The 24,521-nt window shown below is 50.7% G+C and overlaps 1 protein-coding gene across 2 annotated transcripts in view; it reads right to left on the reverse strand.

Moving 5' to 3' along the window:
• The window catches only part of ANK1 (ankyrin 1), a 96,797-nt gene that overhangs the window by 66,219 nt on the left and 6,057 nt on the right, over positions 1 to 24,521 (reverse strand). For both annotated transcript variants that reach the window (XM_059909397.1, XM_059909392.1), the window contains exons 2-4: positions 23,893 to 23,994; positions 4,221 to 4,319; positions 184 to 282 (exon numbers count right to left, since the gene is read on the reverse strand). In XM_059909397.1, coding sequence (XP_059765380.1) covers positions 184 to 282; positions 4,221 to 4,319; positions 23,893 to 23,994 — 300 coding nt within the window. The remainder of the gene's footprint in view (positions 1 to 183; positions 283 to 4,220; positions 4,320 to 23,892; positions 23,995 to 24,521) is intronic.

The following is a 24,521-nucleotide window of genomic DNA, read 5'->3' on the forward strand; positions in this document are numbered from 1 at the left end:
GCTAAAGGAACAGAGACGGGGTCCACAATGACCCACCCCATCGTGCTTAGAATGTCCACTGTGAAGCAGGAAAAAGCAAGAAGGTGCTTGGAGACATTTGAATACATTTGGACTCGGCCACACAGCGCGTCCACCCGGGTGAAGGGGACGGGCAGCCCCACGGCCCGGGGCCCTGAGCATCACCTGTGACTGGGCGTTGACGTTGGCGCCATAGTTGACGAGCTCCCGCACCACCTGGTCCTGACCCGCCAGGGCAGCGATGTGCAGCGCCGTGTTCCCCTTCTGAAACACGGGGAGGGAAGACAGGAGGTTCCCAGGGGCCTGTCACAGGTACAGGGCTGTCACAGGTGCGGGATAAGGGTGTCGTCTGCGGGGAGGCAGCGGGCTTCCTTTATGGCCCCAAGGGGCGGACCACACACACTTGTGCGCCTGACCCATCAGACATCGTGAACAGCCCTGGCAGCCCAGGGGGGGAAGTTCTTCCCGTTCTCCTGAAAAAAGAATGCCCCAGAACAAGAAAGCCAACTTCTCAGCACGGATCTGCTGCACTTGGGCTCGGCGTCCCGACATCGGCCGACGGGCAGTCAGAATTCCCCAGGACACCTGCGGAAGGGCTACCAGGCAAGGTGGCTCCTTAGATGTCCGGCTGCTCCCAGGCTGTGGCCCTGCAGGACGGGGCGGAGGCCCCGAGCTCCAGGGGAAAGGAGGCCACAGATCCCGCGGGCCCAGCTCCCACGTGCCATTACAGCAACACGCACCGGCCAAAGGCCGGACCAAAGTGGGCACGGGGTGAGGGGTAGTCAAGCATCAGATAGAAGCGGGAAGGGCAGAAATAGGTAAAGGAGTTGGGGAGGGGGGTTAGTAAAAGGAACTATATAATGTACGCAGAAGAAAAGAAAAATATGAAACTAAGTGCGGAAAAATAAATAGAATAGAACCTGGCAGAGGAAAACACAAAGGAAGAATATGAATAAGTAAAATACAGTCAGTCAGAGTTCACCAAGTCAGAGAGGAGAGAAGAAACACTAGAAGCAAATGAGATTCACAGCTGTTTTAAGGTAAACTTTTCAAAAGCTGAGAACTGGTAACAGAGACTAAGATGCCAGGCAGGCTCTGAAGGTGGTGGTAGTGGCGGGGACGTGTGAGGTTTCTTGTCTGGATCCATCCTGGGCATTTAACAGCACTTCCTGGATGGGCGGGCTCAGGTCCAGCAGGCGGCTTCCGTTTCCGGGATGCGCCTCCCTGCCAGGCTCCTTCCTGCCTCCCTCCCAAGTCCCTCTCCCCAACGTGACCCCACGGGCATCCCTGCTCCGGGAGGGGCAGGCGGGGCAGGCCCACTTGACAACGTCCGTCAAACAGGGACCACAGCTGGACCCATCTGTCCCTCTGCTACTTACGGAGCACAGATCTCACACGACCTCACGTTTTCTAGTTCAGACGGCATATAGTTTTTAACTAAACTACATGAACACTTGCCAATCCATCTCAGGAAACCCACCAAACAGGGACTTCAAATCTAGTCTGTGCGCTGGGGCCACCGGCCACTGGGAGCCAAGCGCCTTCCCCAGGGGGTCTGAGCATCACAGGGCCACCCGGCGCCCCAGGGCTCATGTTTCTGTCTCTAAAGCGTGGCCTGTCTCAAGCAGGAGGGTCCTCTCGTTACCTCCCAAATGTGTCTTTCTGATTTCTCCTTAAGTCCCATTTGATAAGCAGAAGGGTTCTTCCTCAAATATCCATCAGAGAATAAGTGCCAGAAATGAGTATATAGATGCTAAGTAATCTTTTTTTCTTCGAAGTCTGAAGAGCCTCCACTTAGACACCTTGGCACCTGGGTCCGACTCACTCGCTGTACCGAGAGGAACAGGGCTGCTGGCACCAGAACCTTCTCTAGGAATCAGGACTCAGACCTCCACGCCTCCCCACCTAGAAGGAGGCGTGCCGTGTCCATTCATCCATTCACCACACGCTGAGCACGTGTGTGTCAGGCACTGGGCCAGCTCAAGAAGGGAATTTCGAACATTTCTTTCCGTCTGCCCCTTCCTGCCTGAAATCCCACGACGACAGGGCTCACCCCATATAAACCCACGTGGAGGGAAGCTGGACGGGGAGAGATGTGGAGGCCTGGCCGTGGGACTCGGCCCGTGACATCTTCAGAACCTGGGCTGCATGCCCACCTCCACACACACATGCACACGCCGCAAGGCTCAAGAAGACCCCCAGCCTCAGGTCCGGAGTCACAGGGAGATGGGGTTTTTTCTGCCCCTCCCTCAGCATGAAGGAACGTGCCCTCAAAGAAGCAGGAAAAATTACTTAGCTATATTTGGATCCACAAAGACCCAATTTCTCCATTTCCAGGGAGTCCCAGAGCTCACGGCAGGGTGGGTGGCCGCAGTGGGTTCTGAGTGAGTGCCCGGGCTGGGGAGGGGTGGGCTGACGCGGCTCTGATCCCCACCAGCTTGGATGCTGAGCTGGCCTCTGGGGGGTGCAGGGGGAGGCAAAGAATACAGTTGTTTCACGCTTTTAAATTTTCTAAGCACAGTTTAGGAACCTATATTGGTTTTGGCTTTTTAGTCTTTTCTTTTTTTAATCTCGCTCCTGCTTGCGAGACCCATTACAATTCCCCAATCTGTTGTGACTCTTGCTTTGCCCACGGTTTCAGCTGCACCCTTTTTTTCCTCCCTCTGTTGGGCCCTCAGAAACCACGCTGGCTTATACAATTTCTATAAATAACAGAGACACACCAAGCGTTCGCTTGCAAAATACCGATCCAAGGGGGAAATTCGGAGAGAGTAAAACGTGCTGAAGCGTAGTGTTTCTGCAGCTCTTGTGGGGATGCCAGGAGGAGGACAGCCCTCTGGCCACCACAGCCGGTCAGATGGCACCATGCTTGCGGCCAGGCAGCTGACGGCATCAGATGAGAAATAACCACATCCCTTTCATCCACAGAAGAAGCCGGGTGGAAACAATTGGTATTTGTCATGGGGTTAGAAAAAAAATGCCCTGTACACGTTCAGAAAGAGCAAGTCAGTCTATTTCATCCGTGAGATCTCTTCACCTTCGGGAAATGACATGAAAATTACAGAATTTTACCTCGAGAGATGAGCCTACCTTCATAATATTTTGGTAGTTCACTTCATAACCATAAATTATATCTGTTCTCTACCTGTTGCTCTTCTGGTTCTCTGCTCGCGAGGCAGTTAAACGTTTGCTGCGTGGAACTGAAATCGGGGCTGTGCATGAGACCACGCTGAATAAACAGCAAATGGAAAATAAGAGGCTGCCGGGACCAGCCCAGGAAGAAAACCATGGGATGTAACAAAGGAGGGGGGAGAAGAGGAAACAGTACTTGACACAGTAAACAGAGGTGATTTTTTTGGTTTAATTTTGTTTGTTTTTAAATGCTGGCTGCTTGTTGCTTAGTAAACAAATAAGATGCATAAGAAATAAAACTGATTTTGCAACATGTAGATGCGTCAATTTCATGACTGCAGTTTCTGGACTTAAGTCACTGGTGTTTATAATCTGCTGCTTTGGGGAGAAATGTCCTGCGGTGAGAGGTGTGACATCACACAAATGCTTGGAGTAAAGAGAACACTCTTCACTGTTCAAGGGACCCAGTAAGGAGAGGAAATGGGTTTGGGGCTGACCAAGGAAGACTCGCTGGAGAAGGATGAATGAGAGGGATATGGACTCTTCCACAGCCCTCATGAACGACACGGTCACCAATATTTATTGATTTCTTCCTATATAGGCATTATATATTCATTACCACATTTGATTTTCATACCAATCCTGCAACTACCTATTATAATCTCCATTTTAAAGATGAGTAAACTGAGGCTTCTCACTGGCTGAGTAACTTGCTTCAGGTCACAGAGTATGAAACAACTCAGCGAGGATTAGGACCCAAGGCACCTGCCTGTGGACCTCTTAGCTTGGGAAAGCATGAAGCCACTGGGCAAAGGGTTTTATTTTTAGATTTACAGTCGAGTGATCAGGATAAAGGCCCCGTGAATCCTTGTGGAAACGGGGTCCTGTGTTTTTCGGGTGACTTCAGGGGCTCACAGGACTAGGAAGTGACTGGATGGATGAGAGAAGTTCAGCAGCAGGCTTGGGTTTCTGTCAGGAAGGGCTGGTTTCTATGTCTTTAGGGTTTGGGACAATATGTGAATTTTGATGGAAACCTCCCGCCCCCCCCCCCCCCCCACCAAGAGACGTACCTTGGTTGTTGTTTCCAGGATGATCTCTTTGTGCAGAAGTTCGACCACCATCTTCACGTGGCCTTCTTTAGAGGCCAGATGCAAGCCGTTCAGCCCATTCTGTGAAGAGCAGAGAGGCAGGAATGGTGGGGTTAGAGGACCCGTGCGTCCTGCTGGTCCAGGTGGCTGGACCGAGGTCCCTGACCGCGAGGGGCCGTGCGAAGGGCCCGAAGGGGCGACCCCACGTGGTGTTGACATAGGCGCAGGGCAGAGCCAGCCTGTGACCAAAGCTTGTCTGACAGTTAAATTTTAGGGGAAGAAAAACAAACATTTTCCAGGGCCAACCATCAAGTCCACAAAAGCAGAGCTCTCACTGGGTAGTTAAAGTTCCAGCCGCCCGGGCTCTAAAGAAAGCAGCCAGCGCAAGCCTCACTGGTCCCCTCCTGCTTCGGACCCTTCTGACCCTTGCACTTAGATGTCTTGAAACTTTCTGGCAAAAGCTGCCTTCAAAGAGAGCTACTCAGAACACAAATAACTGACTACACGATGGAACTAGCTTTCAGTTCCAATGGAGAAGTAGATCTTGGCTCCACACAGAGAATGATTTTCATCGGTCAGTGATCTCCACCCCCCTCCTTCCCCACCAGCAATCTCCCCTCTTCCCGTCTCCTCCTTCCTGTCTCCTCTGCTGGTCAACTCTGTCCTCCCATGTCCCATTTCAGGGGGTGCCCCAGGGCCACCGTGGGCTCTGGTTGATAAGAAAGACCCTCATCACCAAGATGGAGGGGTTGGCTCCTGATGGTGTGAATGGAGGGGTCCCTGGCTCACCCATCTTCAAATATCTCTGCAGCCCCACCATGGGGTCCTGAAACTCCCACTCTCCCTTTGTATCAGGGCAGCATTTTCAGGAGATTCCAATTAAAACACAAATATTCTACCTGGGAGTGCTAGTGCATTAATCCATTAACAGATCAGTCCTATTGCTTTGCTAAAACCAGCACTGGAAAGTACTGAGTGATTACTGCCGTAATGCGACACAGGTGCCTCATGATGGGAGAATGGAACGTGTATAAGACCCTCTTTACGTCGGGGCCTTGGACGGGGCAAATATAACAGGTGCCTTGGGTGTCAGAGAACAGTCCAGAGTAGGCTTGAAGGGAACTTTACCTACTTCCTATTTAGATCAGACCCGCCCTGCGCCCCAAACACACAGAGTACAGTTGGCCAAATCTTTGCCCATCAGCACAGCCAGCCTTGCCAGGGTGGGTGTATGTGGAGGGGATGGGAGAGCCCATTGTAATATTTCCTCTTGCCAATGCCTGAAAATCTCCGTTAGATTTCTTCCTCCTGCAGATTTTGGACACCATGAAAATGCAGGGTCCAAAGCGGTGTTAATAATTCACACCCCAGTGTGAATGAGTTTATCAGATAAAGGCTAGGTCAGAGCCCGTTTTGATAACAGAAAGGGAGAAAGTGGTTGAAGGCAAGACAGCAGGTGTGTGACTGCAGGAATCTGAGGGAGGGGGAGGAGCTCGGGGCTGAAGTACGCCAGTTCCCCTCAAATCATTCTGCAAAACACAAACTTGCAGAAAAGCCTTTGTCAGGTGACCCGCTCGGGGCGCCTGGAGCCGCTCTCTCCAGCTTTGCGTCCTGACTCTACCCCGGGGAAGGGTCTGCACCGGAGGGAGCCCCTCCTTCCCCAGCGCTGCGATCTGCAATCCCCTCTTCACACCCAGCAGCGCCTTGTCTGGAAGGTTCCGGGCGCTGAGCGCAGGCACCCTGTGGTCACGTGGGAATCCGGGGTGGGCGTATCACTGTGGGAGTCACAGTCTGCTCACTGCAGGGCACTCGGCTGGGGCTTCGAGCGTGCGTGTGCTGACCGCGGGGCTTTCAGCGCTGCCCGGGGGGTGCATTCACTTTCCAGGAGCAGTCGCTGGTCCTGAATGCCTCAAAGCTGGGGAAGTGGCCAGTCTACAAGGAAAACGCTAATGTTTGCTGCTAACACCCCAGGGGTGGCTGGCCCTGCTCTTTGGAGCCAGAGTCAGGATCTCAATCCACAGGGATTCTAGACACACAGTCTGCCCAGAGGATGCTGGCGTCCAAAGGGTTATTGGAGATCCCTGAATGCTGAGGAAACCAAGGCCCAGAGAAGTCAAATGATTGGCTCAGGTCACACAGCCTTTCTAGGTCACAGCTACATATAGAACCAACCTGGATGCCCCAGGAAGAAAGAGTTTGGGGCTTTTCTTTAACCCGAGGAACTAGGATGTTTCTTTTCATCAGCTGATGAAAGCACAGGTTCCCTTTGTGATTACCAGGCAGCTTAGAGGGGCTGCTCAGTCACCATAACCATCCGTGTGGGTCTGGTCACTACCGCTGTAGGTGGTCCCCAGGATTTTACTCGCTGCCCTGGTCCCTAGGAAGCCCCTCTGCTTCCCTCCCTGGGTCACATACCCCCCTCCCAAAGCTGAACTCTGGCAGAAGGCAAGGGACCGTCTAAATATCAATAGATCTGTATCTCTAATAGTTTTACTTAGCTTCCACCTCGGATCCTGGTTCAAAGATCTCTTTCTTTATTATGACTTGATTTTTCTCACTTTATTTTTGATTTGTTTCCAACACAGTCACACTAAGTTACTTCCAAGTCCATTACTGTGATGATCTGAATCCAGCACCCTCACCAGGGCCACAGAACAAGCCCATGTGGCACAGCTATGACAGGTGTGCAAGAAGACCCAGGAATCTAGTGCAGAGCGAAATCACACGGGGGCACGGCTATGACAAACTCTTGTCCCAACTACGGTTACTGCACGCCGAGCATGCACTTAATCCGCTTCAGCTAACATTTGCTGAGAAGCTATTCTGTGCCTGGCACTACGCTAAGGATGCCTAAAACACAAACCCTGACCCTCGAAGAACTCAGTTTAGGACAGAAAGGAGATGCATAAAAATAAATGCGAAATCACGTGAAAGATGCCCAAAATGCAGGTGTAAGACTGAAAGTAGCACAGAGGAGAAAGGAGCTGCTTGGTTAAGGGGTCAGGACAGCTCCGCAGAGGTCTTTTCAAGGCAGTCTGCACACAGCCAGGGGTGCAAGTCCATTGACAATGGCAACGTGAGTTTAAGCGTGTCTGAGTTTAAATTCTAAACCCATGAGCTCAGATTTTAGAAACTATGCTCCCGGCCCTTCTCACCAAGTGCCCTCCTCTTTCTTCCATGAAGCACCTGGATTCCAGGAATGTACAAACATCCAGACCCACTGCAGCAAGTTTTCTCCAGCAACTGGCCTCAGCAGATGCGTGGATGGCCACATCCAGCAGCTGAAGTCGCTGAAAGCCTGAAAACAAGTTTAGGGCATAGGTACCCAAAGGAGCTTGTACAACTGTCTTATCAGAGGCATAACTAATCTATGCAGGAGGCCACTTCCAGTATTTCAAAAAGAGCGTTTCATGGATAAATACTACATTTCATACTTTCTTTTTCTTTAAGCAGACTTGTTATTGCTCAAAACTGAAGGGGGGAGGGGTGCAAATTCTGGGAGCTACTTGTTCTTAACGAAAACTATGGACAGAGACAAACTGCAATCGACCACCTCTTTAAAATCAGAATCCGTGTGTTGTATTTGAGTCAAATCAAGTTTAAGTTACTGGCTAAGAGTAAAAGGCAGGCTGCTGAATCTTCCTCGCACCTTTTCAGCTACTCCAGCTAACTTGACAGCCACTCCACTCCACGCTGAATGGCAGACAGAATACTGAGGGGGATTACAGGGAGAAACCACATATTTCTTCCCCCAAATAACTGGGTGTAGAAGATAAACAAGAAGGAGGTGGAGGAATATTAGAGGAACCTCTTCAGCTAAATTAGAAGCTAGGGAAGAAAGCAGTAGCTACTTGTGGGCATTTTTTTAACCACACGCTTTTCTCAGGAATATGCCAGCTTGCCAAATTCTTCTTCCCGAAGACATCTGCTTCTGGGTCTCCAGTTACGCGCATGTTAGACTAACTGATTTTGTTCCACAGCCCTTGACTGCTCTTTTCTGTTTTTCTTTCATTACTCTTTTTCTATTTTTTGTTTCAATTTTGATCATTTCTACCGACATGTCTTCAAGTTCTTTGATTCTTTCCTCAGCTGTGTCCAGTCTACTCTTGAGCCTGTTGAAGAAATTCCTCATTGCCATGAAAGTTTTAAAAAATTTCTAGCATTCACTGGGCTCTTTCTTACAGCCGCCATCTCTCTGCTGAAATCCCCTATCTGTCCATGAAGGGTGTCCACTTTTCCTACTAGATCCTTTAACATATTAAGCACAGTTATTTCAAAGTCCATCTGATAGTTCCAATATCCAGGTCATCTCTAAGTATGGTTCTGTTGATTGCTTTGTCTATTGACAATGCTTTGTTGTTGTTTTTTTCTTACTGTGTGTATTGTAATTTTTAATTGAATGCCAGACACTATATATAGAAGAGCAGTAGAGACTGAAATAATTTGTGCCTGGAAATGGACATGCTTCTGCTTCTGTGAAGCTGTTAGCACAGGGCTGGGGACGGGGGCTGAGTCAATCTAGTCAGGAGTTGACCTGCATCTGGGTTTTGTTGTTACCACTGGTGCGCACAGCCTTCAGATTATTCCAGAGGTAGGTTGCTGTCACCCGGAGCTAAGGTGCCAGAGGGTTGTTCTGTGTTCCTGATTGCCGCTCAGCTTCCAGCCATCCTTTTGTGCCTGTGCCTCAGTCGGGGTCTTTCTCCACGCTCTTGCCCCCTCCCAGCAGTCCTATGCTCTTCCTTGTTACAAGGTAGGAGCAGAGCTTCTCTTTTGTCCTGCTCCAGCTTCAGTCTTAGGTAGGCTTTGCTCCTGGACCTCAAAGGTGGGATTTTTTTTTCATCATTTTCCCCCTCTTCTCTGCAGCAGCAAAACCTGCCTTGTCTCTGTACTTGGTGCTGAGTGAGATTCCCTTGCTCCTCCCCCCGTGGTAGCAGACCTCTGCTTTTTATTGGTATAAGGCAGTTTTTGGCCCCAAATGGTTTCCCGCCCTCCCTAGGAGTACAGGGGTTGTGCCTCCCCCTTTCCTGAAGCAGCGCTGGGTCTCTGCCTGTGTCCTGGAGCTGGAAGGTTTCCTACCCTCCCCAGGGCAAGAGGGAGTTTGCCACTACTCCCCCCTCTGGAGAAGGGATTTTGCCTGAGGTCTGAAGGGGAGAGGGTCTGTTTTGGCTTCACACAGGGGAAGAGTCTGGGGCCACCCCCCAACCCCACAGTCACAGGCACCACCTGCTCTCCTGTGCTGCCCATGGGTGTCCTCTGGTCTCCTGATTTACCCCACTATTTCTCAGGAGCACCTGGTGGAGGCCTGGGGCTCCAGACACACTCAAGCCACACTGGCCTGCAAGAGTCTGTTAAGACCTTGGCTTGCATGGCAACTGCTTTTCTCTCCTGCATCTGCCAAAGCTGAAACGGTGGCCCTCTCCTGGGAGGGCTCATCCCTTTTTGGAATTCAGCTAAAAGTCCATTGCCCTGTGGCCTCAGCCCTCTGACGGGCTCAGGGAAGACTGTAATTCTGTAGATTATCCAAGCTTTTCTCTCTGTTAGGGTGGGAGCTATGTTCTCTGAAGCTTTTTACATCCTAGAAACTCCCTATCCTGAGCCTCTGAGGCCACCTGGTCCCATATGATCTCATCCCACACGGTCTTAACACGGCAGACAACCATTTTAGGATCTTTTGGGCAAAAATATTCATGCCAAACATGCACACCTGGAGTTTCTCATCTGCCTTTGCTCTGTTTTTTTCAGGTAAAATGTCAATCTAGAGGATCCTTCTGAGCAGCAATCTGTCTGATGGGAGGGGAGGAGATCTCAGCCAGGCTGTGTTTCTTTTAACATTTTTAAGAAGAAGAAGAAGAAGAAAAATAAAGTCTCATTCAGCCTGAATGATTTAATTTGGAGTATTTTCTTGTACCAACTGTGAGAAATTCCACTGGCAAAATAGACAATTCCAGACATTTGTTCTCAGTAAATGATCCCTCTGTTTCACGTCTCTGATTGCCCCAATTACACTAATTGATTCCTCAATGTACAAATCCAGTAGACGTGTCACAGGAAATTAAACTCTCACCCTGTCCAGAGCAGAGGACGATTTCAAACCGAGAGGCCTTGGTGTCCGGAGATCCTCTGCCTCTTTGAAAACTCCAAGAATACCTCCGAGGCTGCTGCTGGCGTTCTCGTGTGGACACGCTCCGTTCCACTCCTTTTCTCACACCCGGTGATTTCACGCACACACACAGCTGGCCCTGGAGCAGCCTCAGGCTGTGTCCTGAGGACCCTCCTTCCCACCTGCCCCTGCCACCCCACGGCCCTTGAACCTCATGATTCCAGCCCCTACGCCCTTTCTTTGAGCTAAGCAGTGTGTGCTCCTGTAGCAGCTGGGAAGCATGGCCTTTTTATTCAGAAGCACCTACTACCCTGTTATTGGCTCTGCTTAGCAGATTAATTGGCTGCCCTATTATCAGAGGCCGTGGAGCCTTGGGCAGGGGAAGCTTCGATGGGGAAGGAAAGGAGTGGAGTCCTGGAAGAATAAGCCAGGGCAGTGGCAGAGAAGGCCAAGAAGCCGAGGGCCCCAGAGGGGAACAAGATGCAGCGGGGGAGGTAAGTTCTAGGTAACTTGCCTTCAGGCCACACCCACTTTACCCAGGCAGTCAGCCAGGAGTGAAGGTCTCGCCCCTAAAGGACAAGGTTGTATACACAGAGGATCATGCACCTAGTTCTTATACTTTATATGCTACTTTCCCATCCAGTCCGGATCCTCTATCAGCTTGTTATATCTGTCCAGGGAAGATAAGTATTATACTCTATGTTACAGAAGCTTAATTCCCCGAATAACAACCCGCCTGTACATTTGTGACCTCTAGCTTTGCTCTATTATTGGTTCCTATTGGTGGGGCACGATCACTGACATTACATATTTCCAGGTCTGCAGCCCTGAAACAGAGTAGGAAATAAGAATCTAAACAGGGCTATGGAGAGAGAAAAGGATTGAAATGGTTGCCATCCCTACTCCGAATCCTGAAATTGATGAGAAAGAGAGAAGGAATGAGGGAAGAAGGAAAGGCAGAGACCATGGAAACCAAAGACAGAGGGGACGATGAGAAACAAGAGGTGATGGGAAAGGAAAGATGGAGTGACTGTCACTCTGGGCTCAACGAGATGAGGGCATGAATTAAGCTGCTGGCAAAGAAATTGCTACAACAATATAAATCTTGGGTCCTGTCCTCAAATTGCCTGCATTAAAATTTCAGCCCAAACAGAAATGAAATCAAAAGGGAACAGGGGTTTTCCCATCTTCCCTTCTCTTCCTGTTCCCTCCCCTCACCTCCCAGCTGGAGGATGCCGGCATCTGAGGAAGGAGGACAGTGAACCAGAGAGGTGCCCTGCAGAGGCATCTGAGAGGGAGGAGGGGGCCGCTCTGGAGTGCTTAGGAGGTTGGCACATCGAGCGAATAAACAAACATGTTAAGCATGATGCGAATCCGTGGGAGTCAGATTTCTCACTGTCTGAAGGGATTTAAAACCTGGAAAGAGGAAAGGCTAGGAAGAACCCTGAGGTCTTGGACCAGGATTACAAGTATTGGCTTGACCTCATGGGTTTTTAAAAATACACATACACAGATAGATGTAGAAATAGTTACAGATGTGTGTACACACATGACAAGCAGTAGCAGTGGGCACACCGAGTGATCAGATTTTGGTGTCTACATACCAGCCTCCACTAAAAGGAAACAGGGGGCCTTGGAAAAGTGGCTGATCCAGGGCTGGGGCAGGGCAAGTACAAAATGACGCTGGGATAACTTATGCCAGAAAGTAAGGAAATCAAGAATGATGCAAACACGTCACATAACACAGAAGCCCGCTTATTGAAAGGGCTCCCAATGGCCTGGTTTAGATCTGAACATCAAAATAAGTCATGAGAGTATCAGATTACAGCCCATCAAATAAAACAGGAACGCATGAGTCTGAACAGACTCATTATAAATAAATAATGAAAAAAAAACAAATCAGTGAGGGAGAAGGGAAAGCTTATCCTTCAGTGGAATGCCAGCTAATAAACGCAGAAGAAATGATGGAGAATCACTCCTTGGAACCACCACAGTGGTAGTGATGCAGGCAGAAGTCATCAGTGTATGCCACGAATGGTGGCTGGGAGTTTGATGAGGAACAGGATATTGGCATTATATCGGAATGTTCCTCCCCAAGAAAATACTGATCAACTACAAAGGGAAGAATTGATGATTTCACAGTAGAAAAACTTGGCAGACACCAACTTCAGCAGGTGATCAAGGTTAACATCCTTGGAGTAGAAAGGGAGCATGATTTCTACGGGCTCCTGCTAAGAATGCACCGCCTCAGCCTGGTCACCAGGAAACATCAGCAGACACAGTTGAGGTTCAAACTACAGAACGGAAGACGGTCAAAAAGAGGAGACACAGGCCAAGACTGAGGAAGCATTCCAGGTTGAAGGAGGCCGATAAGCCATGACAAGTGATCCCATAGGGTGTTCCTGAAGAGACTCTGTGTCATGTGGGAAAGTGTCCTGACTTCTGGGTGGTACTCACCGGCTGTTTAGGGGTGATGGGGAATTACATCATCTGCAGTACATATTACAGATCAGTAGAGAGGAAAGGTCGCAGAGAATCTGGGTGAGGGAGATGTGGGGATTCTTTGTACGGTTCTTGCCAATTTTCTATAGGTTTGAAATGCTACAATTTTAAAAAAGAAAGTGGGGGGTAGGAAGGAGCCGCGTGGGAGGGGTAGAAGAGGTTGTCAGAGAAGCGGACGCAGAGCTCTGCGTTACTCTGGGCTCTGGCTCTGGCGGGAGAGGATGGGCAGCCCGTTGGGGTTCCCGCGTGGGTAAGGATCAAAGCCAGAGTGACAGGCTGAGCACGCACGTCCCTCCTATTTTACAGGCCCCGCGAGGGGCGACCTTTACCGGAGTTGAGAAGACCATTCTAGGCTGGAAGCCCCGGAGAGCAGCCGAAGCCCCACGTGGGAACCAGCTGACAGGAGGGCAGGGCAGGGCCCCGCACACGGCACCGCAGCCTCCTTCTGACCCGGCTATCACGTGGCTCCCTGGAGACCGCTTGGTGGGAAAGGTCTGCTAAAAATACATGACCCTGGATCTAACACATCGGAAGCCAGAAAGAACTGAGGCGACTGCTGTCACCCTGGCGGGAAATCACCCCTCGTCTCCTCTGCCATCCTGTCTCCGGTCCAGGGCCGGGGAAGGTAAAAGAAGCTCAGAAACTGAGAGGAAGGCGTACAGTCAGAGGGAAAGGCACAGGACCAGCTCTGCGCGAGCCCCTGCTCTGCTTTATTACAATCGAAGTTTACCTCCTTACCCAGGCAGCGCTTATGATGTAGAGGTTACTGGATATTCACAAGGAGAAAAACACTTGAATGCTTTCATTATCTTAAGAAAAAAAAAAAAGAAAGAAAAAGCCAGAAACCCACACCTCTTTGGGAGCTCCGGGAGGAGATGCCTCGACCCGGTCCCCTTCCCTCTCCTCTCCGTACACACCTGGGCAGCCTCCTGTGCTCAGCAGCCCAGCGGCCGCAGGGGCTGGAGGCCCTTGGGGACACTGAGGAAGGTGTGAGCTCAGGTTAATGAGACAACGGGACTAACGGGACTCTGAAATTCAGCTCAGCAGCTAAGAATATCTCCTATGGACTAGAAAGGGTATCCTCGTCCGAGATCTCAGCATTCCTTTAACAGGATAAAAAGAACCAGCTCTTCAGAAGCAGGGCAGTGGGGTTTAGAGGCAAGAACGTCGGACACGGGACGAGGGCCTCTAAACTGTCCTCCTGAGGTCTAGACGTGTCACTTCACCTGCCAGGCCTCAGCCTGTGAATCTTCAAAATGACAGGCCTGCTTCTCTTAATTCCACAATTCCAGAATCAGTGTAGGCGCTCTCAGAAAACAACTAAGATAGGGGAGGGTGGGACGAATTGGGAGATGAGGTTTGACAGAAATACACTACCATGTGTAAAATAGATGGCTAGTGGGAACCTGCTGTATAGCACAGGGAGCTCAGCTCGGTGCTCTGTGACGACCTAGAGGGGTGGGATGGGGGGTGGGAGGGAGGTCCAAGAGGGAGGGGATATAGGTATACATAGAGCTCATTCGCTTCACTGTACAGCAGAAACTAACACAACATTGTAAAGCAATTTTACTCCAATAAAAAAAAATATATGTTTTTGCACATAGAGATGCAGAAACACATTCGACGAGACTCATGCCAAACTGTTCACAGTGATCTGGGGGGAGGGGGAGTAGAAGGGGAGACTTACAGAAGACTGACTTTGTGTATTTCTGTAAAGTGTGAATTTTTCAACAACTACCCAGCATTCGTTTCGTTGTTAAATGAAAAATCTCAAAACACACTCAGGGACATGGTTGTCACAAATGACAAAAACGGGGCCTGGCACACACCGTGTGTTCCCTAAGAGTTGACAGAACTGAATTCACACACATGCAACCTGACACACACACACAGCTATCTTTCTTCTTAGCCTCTTGAGACGAAGAATGCCACATCTAGTCTTCACATTGTAAAGTCACAGCAATCAAACCATAAAGTGGACTTTGGAGGGTGTGCCTTCCTTGGAATACGTTCCAGATCCTTCCTGACGATGCTATCACCCTTTTTAGTCCCTCGGATCCCAGAGATGTCCCCGTTGTTGCTACAAGTGGACATCTTTATATACCTGAAGCAGTCAGTTAACTCTCCCTTCACCAAGAGGGGAGGGAAATGAAAATAAAACCAGTCAGCCTGCCCGTGGGGTTCGGTGCACAGAGGCCAGGCTGGGGGTTGGGGGACCCCGGCTCCAGCTCAGGAAGACTCTTTGCCTCTTCACCGAGCTCACTTATCGAGCACCTGCTCTAACCACTCCACAGGGGTGATGTGAGCCTTCAAAGCGGCCGTGCCTGGAAGGGCTTGGGAAAGCAGAGACACCAGAGAACTGAAATCTGTGATTCTTAAAACACCGTGGGTCACTCTGATTCATGTCAAGCAATCAACTTCCTTTCAAACTATAAATTAGCTGCTGTAATTAGCAAGATGAACACCAAATAGCTCATTTCTGCCGCGATGCAGAAGTAATTCACCTATTTAAAATAATTCAGGGGAAGGAGGTTTTCAGGTTCTGTCTTTTTCACTAGTACCTTTTCTAGCAGGAACCGGAGCTCCAGAAGAGTCCCTGGAACCAGGCGCTGGGGCGTCTAGTGTTCCCCTTGTACACCTGCACACCCCGGACCACCACTCTCCCACACGGGGGCTGCAATCACACACCCTTCCCCCTCCTTCTTCACTATTCCAGAGCTGCAACAAACAGCGCATTTCCAGAAGGCTTAATGTTACCATGTGATCGTATGGAGAGGCTTTCTGTGTGAGTTGGGGGGTGCAGGTAGAATTAGGGAACAATGTAGTTGAACATGATCTCTACGCCTGTCAGCAGTTCCTAAGCAAAAGATGATGCCAGAGGGGACTTCCCCGGTGGTCCAGTGGTTAAGACTCCGCCCTTCCACTGCGGGGGGCCTGGGTTCGATCCCTGGTCGGGGAACGAAGATCCCGCATGCTGAGCAGTGCGGCCGGAAAAAAAAAGAAAAGATGATGCCAGAGGAGAGTAACAGGCTGCATATTGGCCCTGATCCGGATGTACCCTCCTTAGCCTGATCACCCCATCCTCCCCTCTTACATTTCATGTACCCCAAGCTCACCCACCTCCCTGCTGCCTGTGCCCTGCGCCACCCCTGCCTCTGCACAGTCTGCTCCTTCCCGCTGCAGTTCCCCGTTCCCAACTTCCCTGGCAAACTCCCACTCTTCCTTCCAGGGCTTCCTCTGACTCACTCCAGCCACCACCCCCAGACTAGAAGCGATGGGGGAGCGCTCACTTTTGAGTGGCGAGCACGTGGCTTAGTAGAGCAGCTCAAGAAATGTGTTGAGTGAATGAAGAAGTGAGTGAGAACAGCCTCTGTGCTCATTCTGGATGGCGCTGGATTTGTAACCTTCTATGTACAAGCTGGACTTCTTTACTGGCCTCCAAGTTCTTTGAGAGCAGGGCATGGATGAACTTAGTGTTTACCGAGGTCCTGGGGGTGTTCTAAGTGCTCAATACATGTTTGTAGAACTAGGGTATAGAGAACGGGTAAGCAACAAGGTCCTGTTGTGGAGCACAGGGAACTATATTCAGTATCCTGTGATGAACCAGAATGGAAACGAATCTGAAAAAGAATATATATATATGTATAACTAGGTCACTTGGCTGGACAGCAGAAATTAACACAACATTGTAAATCAACTATACTTCAATAAAATAAAATGCGTTTTAAAAAAGGAAAAAAATGAATTAAAAGAAAAATGTAAACATACATGTTTGTTGAGTACATGAATGAGCAGAGAAACTTCAAGGGGTCTTTGCCAGCCCACCTCTCCAAATCCAAAGTTATAAAGCTCAGAAGATATTCAGAAATAACCTCTAGACCTCAGCTTTCCGAGCTATAAAGTGACACAGAGTTGAATGCCAAGATCTCCTCTAAGTTCTAAGACTATAATTTGGAAAGGTAGCAATTATCACAAATCCTGATCAAAACACTTGGCATTTGGCCGCTGTAGAAAAGATTATTCTGGAGCTCTTGTTCAGGTGCTCCATTTATTTGAAATGCTGAAAACCCTTCACCTTCAAGATAAACAAGTACCCAGCAGTGCTGGGTGCATGTGGAAGGCACATGTGGAAATTTAGGGAACATCAATGGAACTAGCATGGTTTCACACGCTCTCCTGGGCTGTGTCGGGAATTGTTTATGTTTTTGTGATGGCTCAGATGGTCGAGCTTCTGGATACGGCAGCAAACACTGCCACATATTTGATGAGTGTGGCTGGTGCCAGAACTACCATCATGCAGGAGAGTCATTATCCTAAGAGGGACTATTTCACGCTGCTCTTAAAAGTGGCACTGCTTACGACGACATGGATGGACCTAGAGATGATCATACTAAGTGAAGTAAGCCAGACAGAGAAAGGCAAATACCATATGATACCACTTATATGTGGAATCTAAAAGAAAAAAAAAAAGAAAAAGATACAAATGAACTCACTTACAAAACAGAAATAGACTCACAGACATAGAAAACAAACTTATGGTTACCAAAGCAGAAGGCAAACTTATGGTTACCAAAGCAGAAGGGAGGGATAAATTAGGAGTTGGGGATTAAAATATACACACTACTGTATACAAAAGAGACAACCACCAAGGACCTACTGTATAGCACAGGGGACTATACTCAATATCTTATAATAAACTATTATGGAAGAGAGTGTAAAAAAAGAATATATATATATGTATAACTATATCACTTTGCTGTACACCCGAAACAAACACAACATTGTAAATCAACTATATTTCAATAAAAATTTAAAGATAAATAAATAAAATTTAAAAACTCAAAAAGAAAAAGTGGCAGTGCTTAGATGGAGTTCCTACATGGGCTAAGCGTCAAATAAATAAGGTTTCATCATTAGTGGTTACAGCAGACTAGAGAGCTACCGACTGATTTTATGAGCACCTACTATGTGCAAGGCAGAAATCCTGACAAGGAGCGCTGAATAAAGCAAAGTCCTCTCCCTTCGAGGTGCCTCCACTGTAGCAGGGAAGACAGAGAGTAATGAGGAGAGACACAGACGCATAGCAAGTCAGGCAGTAGTAAGTACCACGGAGAAGAATAAGACAGGCTAAGGGGATGGAGGTTGCCTGGGATGCTTCCGAAAACCCTGCTTCTAACTCTCTGCCTTATGCCAGCGCTGCAGACGACAAGGCCTCTGCTGTTGGAGTGAAATTTCCTTTATTCCTATCAGGAGGGGCAATGAGCCAGGGCTTGTGAGCGTCATAAGAACAGAGCAGAAACCTGAAACAGTGAGGCTTTTCGCCCCTGGAGTTAGAGCTGGCCGTTCCCAGTGGAGCCCCACGTAGACCCGGCAATTCTAGGAATTCGGGAGAACAGAGGCTCTTGACTTGCTGTCCTCTCGTTCTCTTTTTATTGGGCTGACTGCTAAGCACGTAAGGTCGATTAGTGCATCCCAGAAAGTATGCTTTTTCCTTGCTATGGCCTCCATAATAAACTATTTTAATTTGATATAAGTAATCTAGCAATAATTCTGGAAATTGGACACATGAGGCTGCTGTTAGTATGTGTCTAATTATGGAGCCATTTATTCAAGCCAGTATCGACCATATGACACGTCGTGTGCCGGGTGTTGAGGGGCAGAGGCAGCTACGGGCTTCGCCACCAGGTCGCTTAGCATCTACTAGGACAGATAAGATGACTTTGCTATGCTCTACGGTCGGACACGGCTGAGCTGTGAGAGGATCGGGGTGACGACAGCGGACATTGCTTCAGGCCCTGGGGACAACTGTGTCTTCGCGATGGCTTTTGAGCTGAGACGCGACCCAACCAGCCCGCTGCCACGTGCGAGAACGACACGGTCCCGGGCTGAGTCAGGGCCCCTGGCCCACAGATGCCCTGTGCCGTGTGTGCTGAGACCACCACAGCCAGGGCGACAACCCTGCGAGCCTGGGGGGGTCAAGTCCCTGGGCTTCGCTCCCGACCTTCTCCCCCCTTATTCAGAGCCCCTCGGGATTCTGCCTGGTCCCCTGCCTCAGCTTCCCCCCGCCCCCAGTCTCCCCGCTTCTGTCCCTGTGCCCCAAGTCGATTCTCCACACGGCAGCCAGGGTGAGCTCTTAAATACCTAAGTTAGATGGAGCACCTTCCAAAGGCGTCCCATCACCCTTGAAGCAAAATCCAGATCCTCACTGTGGCCTGAAAGCCCTTCAAGATTCCGCCCGGCAATTTCTCCCACCTCCCCACCTACCATGCCTCCCTTCCATCCTTCCACTGCAGACACACTGTTCTTGCTCTTCCGCAAACAAACCAAGCTCACCCCTGCCCCAGGACCTTAGCACATGCCCTCCTCCAGGAACGCTCACCTCCAGAAACCACCTGGTTCTCCCTTACTTCTTTTGAAATCATCGCCTTAGAGAGGCCTGCCTTAACTACCCTCTAGATTAGGCCCCTTTCCCTCCCTCCTTCATGGGATGTCTCCTTAGCTGATGTTATATATTTGTTCATTTTCTTGCTAACTGTCTGTCTTCTTCACCAGCTATATATGTCACGAGAGCACAGACTTTGTCTCTTTCGTCTATCTTGCTCAGTGCCTAATACCTGGCACAAACAAGGTGTTTAATATACACGTGTGAAATGACCCCCACGAAGACACTGGGGGATTAGATTCAACACACCTCTCGGCCCTGTTCTCACCAGCCAACGCCAGCGTTCCACTTCCTTGAGTGCTGAATGGCTTCCAAATATCTATCTTTGGGTTGGCCCTCTTATCTGAGTTCCAGGCTCAAATATCCAATTGCTTACTGTATATTTCACTGGATTCCTCAAAGACTCCCTAAGAGGATGCCCGCCCAGCCCTGCTCTCTGCTTCTCACCCCGTTTCCACACTCCGAGGCTGCTCCCGGTTCTTCTGTCCGTGAGCGGTGCCACCCTCCACAGCCCGCACAGGCCAGACATCTGAGGTTCCCTGCTGAAGTCTCCTTCCCCTGTCCCACCCCCATCCAGCTCATCCATCCCCATGGCCACGACCCTGATCCAGGCCTCCGACGTGTCTCTCCTGGACTACTGCTGTCATCTTATAACCCAGGGGTCCCCCACGCCCCGGGCGCGGACCACTACTGGTCCACGGCCTGTTAGGAACTGGGCTGCCCAGCCGCTCCCCATCCCCAGTACCGCCTGAACCGCCATCCGTGGAAAAACTGTCTTCCACGAAACCGGTCCCTGGTGCCAAAAAGGTTGGGGACTGCTGTTATAACTGGCTTCCCTGTCTCCACCTGTGGGCCCTTCCACCTGTCGTGTTCACAGTGGGCACCTGCGGCCCTGTCACTCCTGTGCCTGAATCTGTGGTCGCTCCCCTCGGCTCTTAGGATAAAGATCAGAATCCTTAACCGGGTCTGCAAGCCGAGTGGATGCTCTACCAGGACACGTGGATGCAGCTGTGCAGGTGGTCAAAGGCTGAAATCCCTCCATCCTTCTCGGTCAGTCCCCCTACTCCTGCCATTCTGGTCCCTCCCCAAGACCCTTCTCCTCACTCGGCAACGTGGGGCGCAGCAGGAAACACTGGCGCACACGTGCCCACACTCGTGATGCACACACACGGCTCGGGCCTTGGGGCACGCTGACCCAGTTGTTGGCTCCTGTGACCATTGCCCCTGCCTCTCGGGTCCAGCACAGCCCTGAGGTCACCTCTCCGGCCTCATCTGGTCCCTGTTCTCTCCGCCTGCAGCCATTCTGGCCGCCACTAAGCTCTCCAGGCTCTCCTCTGCCTCTGGAATGTTCTTCCCTCCCCTCCCTCATTAACCCTATCTCACCCCTCAGCTCAATATCTCTTCCTCTAGGAGTCTTCTCTGACCTCCAGCCCTATCCTACATCTTTCTTACACATTCTCCTAACACCCTCTGCCTTTCCTCATGGCTCCTAACGTAGTTTGGTCTGCAGATCCATTTGCGTGATTATTTGACTTAACAGCTCTCACAGCCAGTAGACTATAGTTAGAGACGATGAGGATGACGGCTTTTTTCTTTTTTTAACCACTAAATTCCTAAAGTCCAGCTCTACAAGTGAGGAGGTATCCAGGAAGACACTGGCTACCGGATCTGAAGCTCGAAAAATGCTTGGATAAGTGAAAGACGCGGGTATTCATGGAAAGATACTGGCGTAGGCACATGCAGACATGTGTCCTTGTGTGTGGACTTGTTCTTTTCTATAACTATAATCATAGGGATCAAAATCAGTAGACATAATCTATGCAACAAGAAAGCTGCCCTGAATATTCAGATGTCTCTTAAATAAGCCTCTTTTCACACTACTTAGCGTAATTATTTCTGAGTATGGCAAACAACTCCTATTCTTTCCACGAAACATACTCTTTGAAAGCGTGTTGCTTATATGAGGATCAGCATTTGCCGTATTACTGCTATCATGGTCCACTGGCTCCAAAGATTCAAGCAAAAGCAAATTCTCGAGCCGTGACCCCAGGACAAGAGCCTGTTTTTATCTTCTCAAAACAGTGAATGCGCGCTTTAAAGAGAAGAAGCTCTCATCCCATAAGGAGGACGGGTCTGCGCGCGTCACAGGGCAAGGGCGTTGCCCGGATGGTGCGCTGAGGTTAACCAGAGGTTCGAGTTCTAGCCCCGCTGCGCCCCACCGTTCAGTCCTCTCCCCCCTTCCCCGCCCCGCCCAACACGCTCCACTCAGAGCAAAAGCCAACTCGCCGGCTAACACCAGAAGGAGGCTCCAGCGACGCTGGCACTCCTGGGCGGGTCTGCAGCTTTGCCCCTGCGGCAGCACAAGACAAAGAGCAGCAGCGCCCAGATCTGGGGGAGGGGGTGAAGGAGCCGCGGGGCTAGACCAGCAGGAGGGGCTGTGCACCTTGGGGAGCCCTCCTTTCACACACCCGCCCTCCACATTATTTCCTCGCCTGCAGCAGTTAGCAGTTTCCTCTGGCGCTAAGCCCATGGGAAAGCGTGTCCATAAAGAGCAAATATTGCCTCATGCTCGTGGAGCCTGAGATGAACCGAGGAGGTGCCTTAGAGGAGCGACGGCAGAGGGACAGGCCATTCACACGCCGGGGCCTCACCAGCAGCAGCCCGATCCGGACCGAGCCCCTCCCGGTGTCATCAGAATCTTCCAATTTCACACGGAAAATCAGCTCTGGCTCAGGGCTTAGGGACATGCAGTTGCCCCCATTTCTGCTAAGTGGCTCCTTTGAGAGCTGGCGTCTTAACCCTTGGAAGGCCTCTGAGGGGCTGGTGCGTCTCAGGCGGCCGCACTGCGGACACTCAGCTGGGTTTCTGGGCCTGAACAAAGGAAGCCAGAACTCGCATCGCTGCCGCCCAGGAATGCATCCGCGGGTGTCCCCACGGGGCTGGGGGGTGGTTGGCGACACCACGACAGCTCACGCAGCCCCTCTCCTGAGCGCTCTGATCCCAGGGCTCTCCTTTGGCCCCCAGACTTTGCTCCTACTGTGTCGTTCCCCATGAAAGAAGTGGGTCCAGAGTGTCAATCTCTCCAAAGGCAACCTTTAGGGCTGTACATTTACTGAGAATCCCCTCGAATGTCCTCAGGCCTGTGGACACGCGCAGGCTGGGATATTTGGGTGGAGGGATGACAGAAGGGGGGCTTGCTTCTCCCCATCTAGTTTGCACCCCCAAGTCCGTCCACACGCCTGTCTCCCCTCTGAAGTTCACAGCCATGGCTGCTGCTTCATATCACACACCTACTTGTTTCCCATCACACACCCCCCGCCCCATCCTCTCTGATCTTCCAGCTGTGGATTTAGACCACAGAAGACCAATTGGATCCAAAAGGGGTCTTGGCACAGGGTATTGTCCATCTTAAGTAGGATGAGTGCCGGAGGCACGCCGCCAGTGGAAAAATTAAGCTGCATTCCTGGTATTTCCCCTGCTGGCTTGTAAAAGTCATCCAGTCCAGCACTACACGGATGGACCCTGAGGACACCGTGCTCCGTGAAATAAGCCAGTCAAAGACATACACTGCATGAGTCCACTGATATGCATGAGGTACCTGGAGCAGTCAGATTCCTAGAGGCAGACAGGAGGTTGGCGGTCGCCAGGGGCTGGAGAGGAGGGAAGGGCGAGTTGCTGTTTAATGGGTGCAGAGATTCAGTTTTACGAGAGGAAAAGAGCCCTGGGGATGACATCCATGGATGTACTTAAGGCCACTGAACTGTACACTTACAAACGTTTAAGATGGTCGATTCTATGTTATGTGCCTTTCACCACAATTAAAAACAATTTTTTTAATGGTTAAGATGATTTTTTAAAAAGTCACAATCGGTAACTTTCTTCTCAATCAGAAACGGAATCAGCTGTGTACCTGAACTGGCAGAAACAAACAAACACAACAGAAGTCATCCGATCCACGGCCCTGGACACACCCCTGTCCTCCTTCTTGGGAGTAAGATCCTCTCTATTCAGTCAGTGCCTAGATTTCTGGCCCCAAACCTGACTCTCTGTCTTCCAACCCATCCTGCACACTTTCAGTCCCCTCCCCCTCCCTAAACCAATCCCTGTCACTCAGCACCAGAAACATCCAGAGAAGCCCTTTCAGCCTCTCTAGTTCTCAGTCTCTGTCAACATACGACAGAGCAAGTCCTCAGCACTGTTTCCTTCTCAGCCCAGCAGCGCACCCACAAAGGCCGCTGGTGGACAAAGGAGATGAATGTCACCACTGACACAGCATCCTTCAAAGGCCCTTCCTCCAGCCCACTTTCAAAGGCCACAAATTCTAAGACCGCAGCAGGGACCAGCCGAGACTTCTAAGGGGAGAGGCCGCAGGGGATGGAGCCGGGTGCAGCCCACACTGTTCGGGCACCAGCGTTTCTCTATGGGACCCTGGGCCGCTGCAGGGCCACAAACACCAGGGTTAGGGCCTTCAGCGGGCAGGAGCCCTGAGGGATATTTGAGGCCACTGGGAAAAGGTGAATAGAGGCAGATTCAAGCCTTTAGGAAAGGGCACCAGGCAAGAGCCGCTCTTCAGAGACCACATGCCTGCCTGCACCCTGCATCTCACTTACCTGGTTACAGGTGTTAACGTCTACCCCGTTCCGCAGGTGGTCCAAAGCTTTGTCCAAGTTACCTGATCTTGCTGCCCTCAGGAAGCTGGTAGCAGCATCGGCCTGTGAGGAGAGACAGCGGCTGTGAGTGGGTCTGTGTGACGAAGATGTCACGATCCATTCAAGCCCAGAGCTGTGCAAAAGGGCCAAGGTCACGGCGGCAGCCGGCACACCCTCCTGCCCAGGTGCCCACCATGGTCCCCAGGCGTGTACGGGCCTGGAGCCCCTGGACAGACCGCTCTCGGCCCACGTGCGGGGCGGCCTTCAGAGCCCGGCCTCCCTTCCTTTTGGTGTCTTTATGAGCAAGCGGTCTTGGCTAGGACCCGGGAGGGGCCGGCCTTCGAGAGGGTTCCCGGTCCACCAGTGACCGCTCAGCAGGCCGGGCGTCTCACTGCCTCCATGCTCCCACGGGCTCCGCCTTCCTACTGAGGGGCCCAGATCACACTGGCCGGCCCCACCCACTGAGTCACAGACGGAGGCACCACAGGAGCCAGATGCAAGCTCTTTGGTGCTCTTTTGTGGTTTTGTTTTTAAGTAAACAGCACGTAGCACTTACTCCGCGCCCAGAACCATTATTGGCACTTGACATA

The sequence above is a fragment of the Balaenoptera ricei genome, chromosome 21, assembly GCF_028023285.1.
Source record: "Balaenoptera ricei isolate mBalRic1 chromosome 21, mBalRic1.hap2, whole genome shotgun sequence".
Taxonomy (NCBI): Eukaryota; Metazoa; Chordata; class Mammalia; order Artiodactyla; family Balaenopteridae; genus Balaenoptera; species Balaenoptera ricei.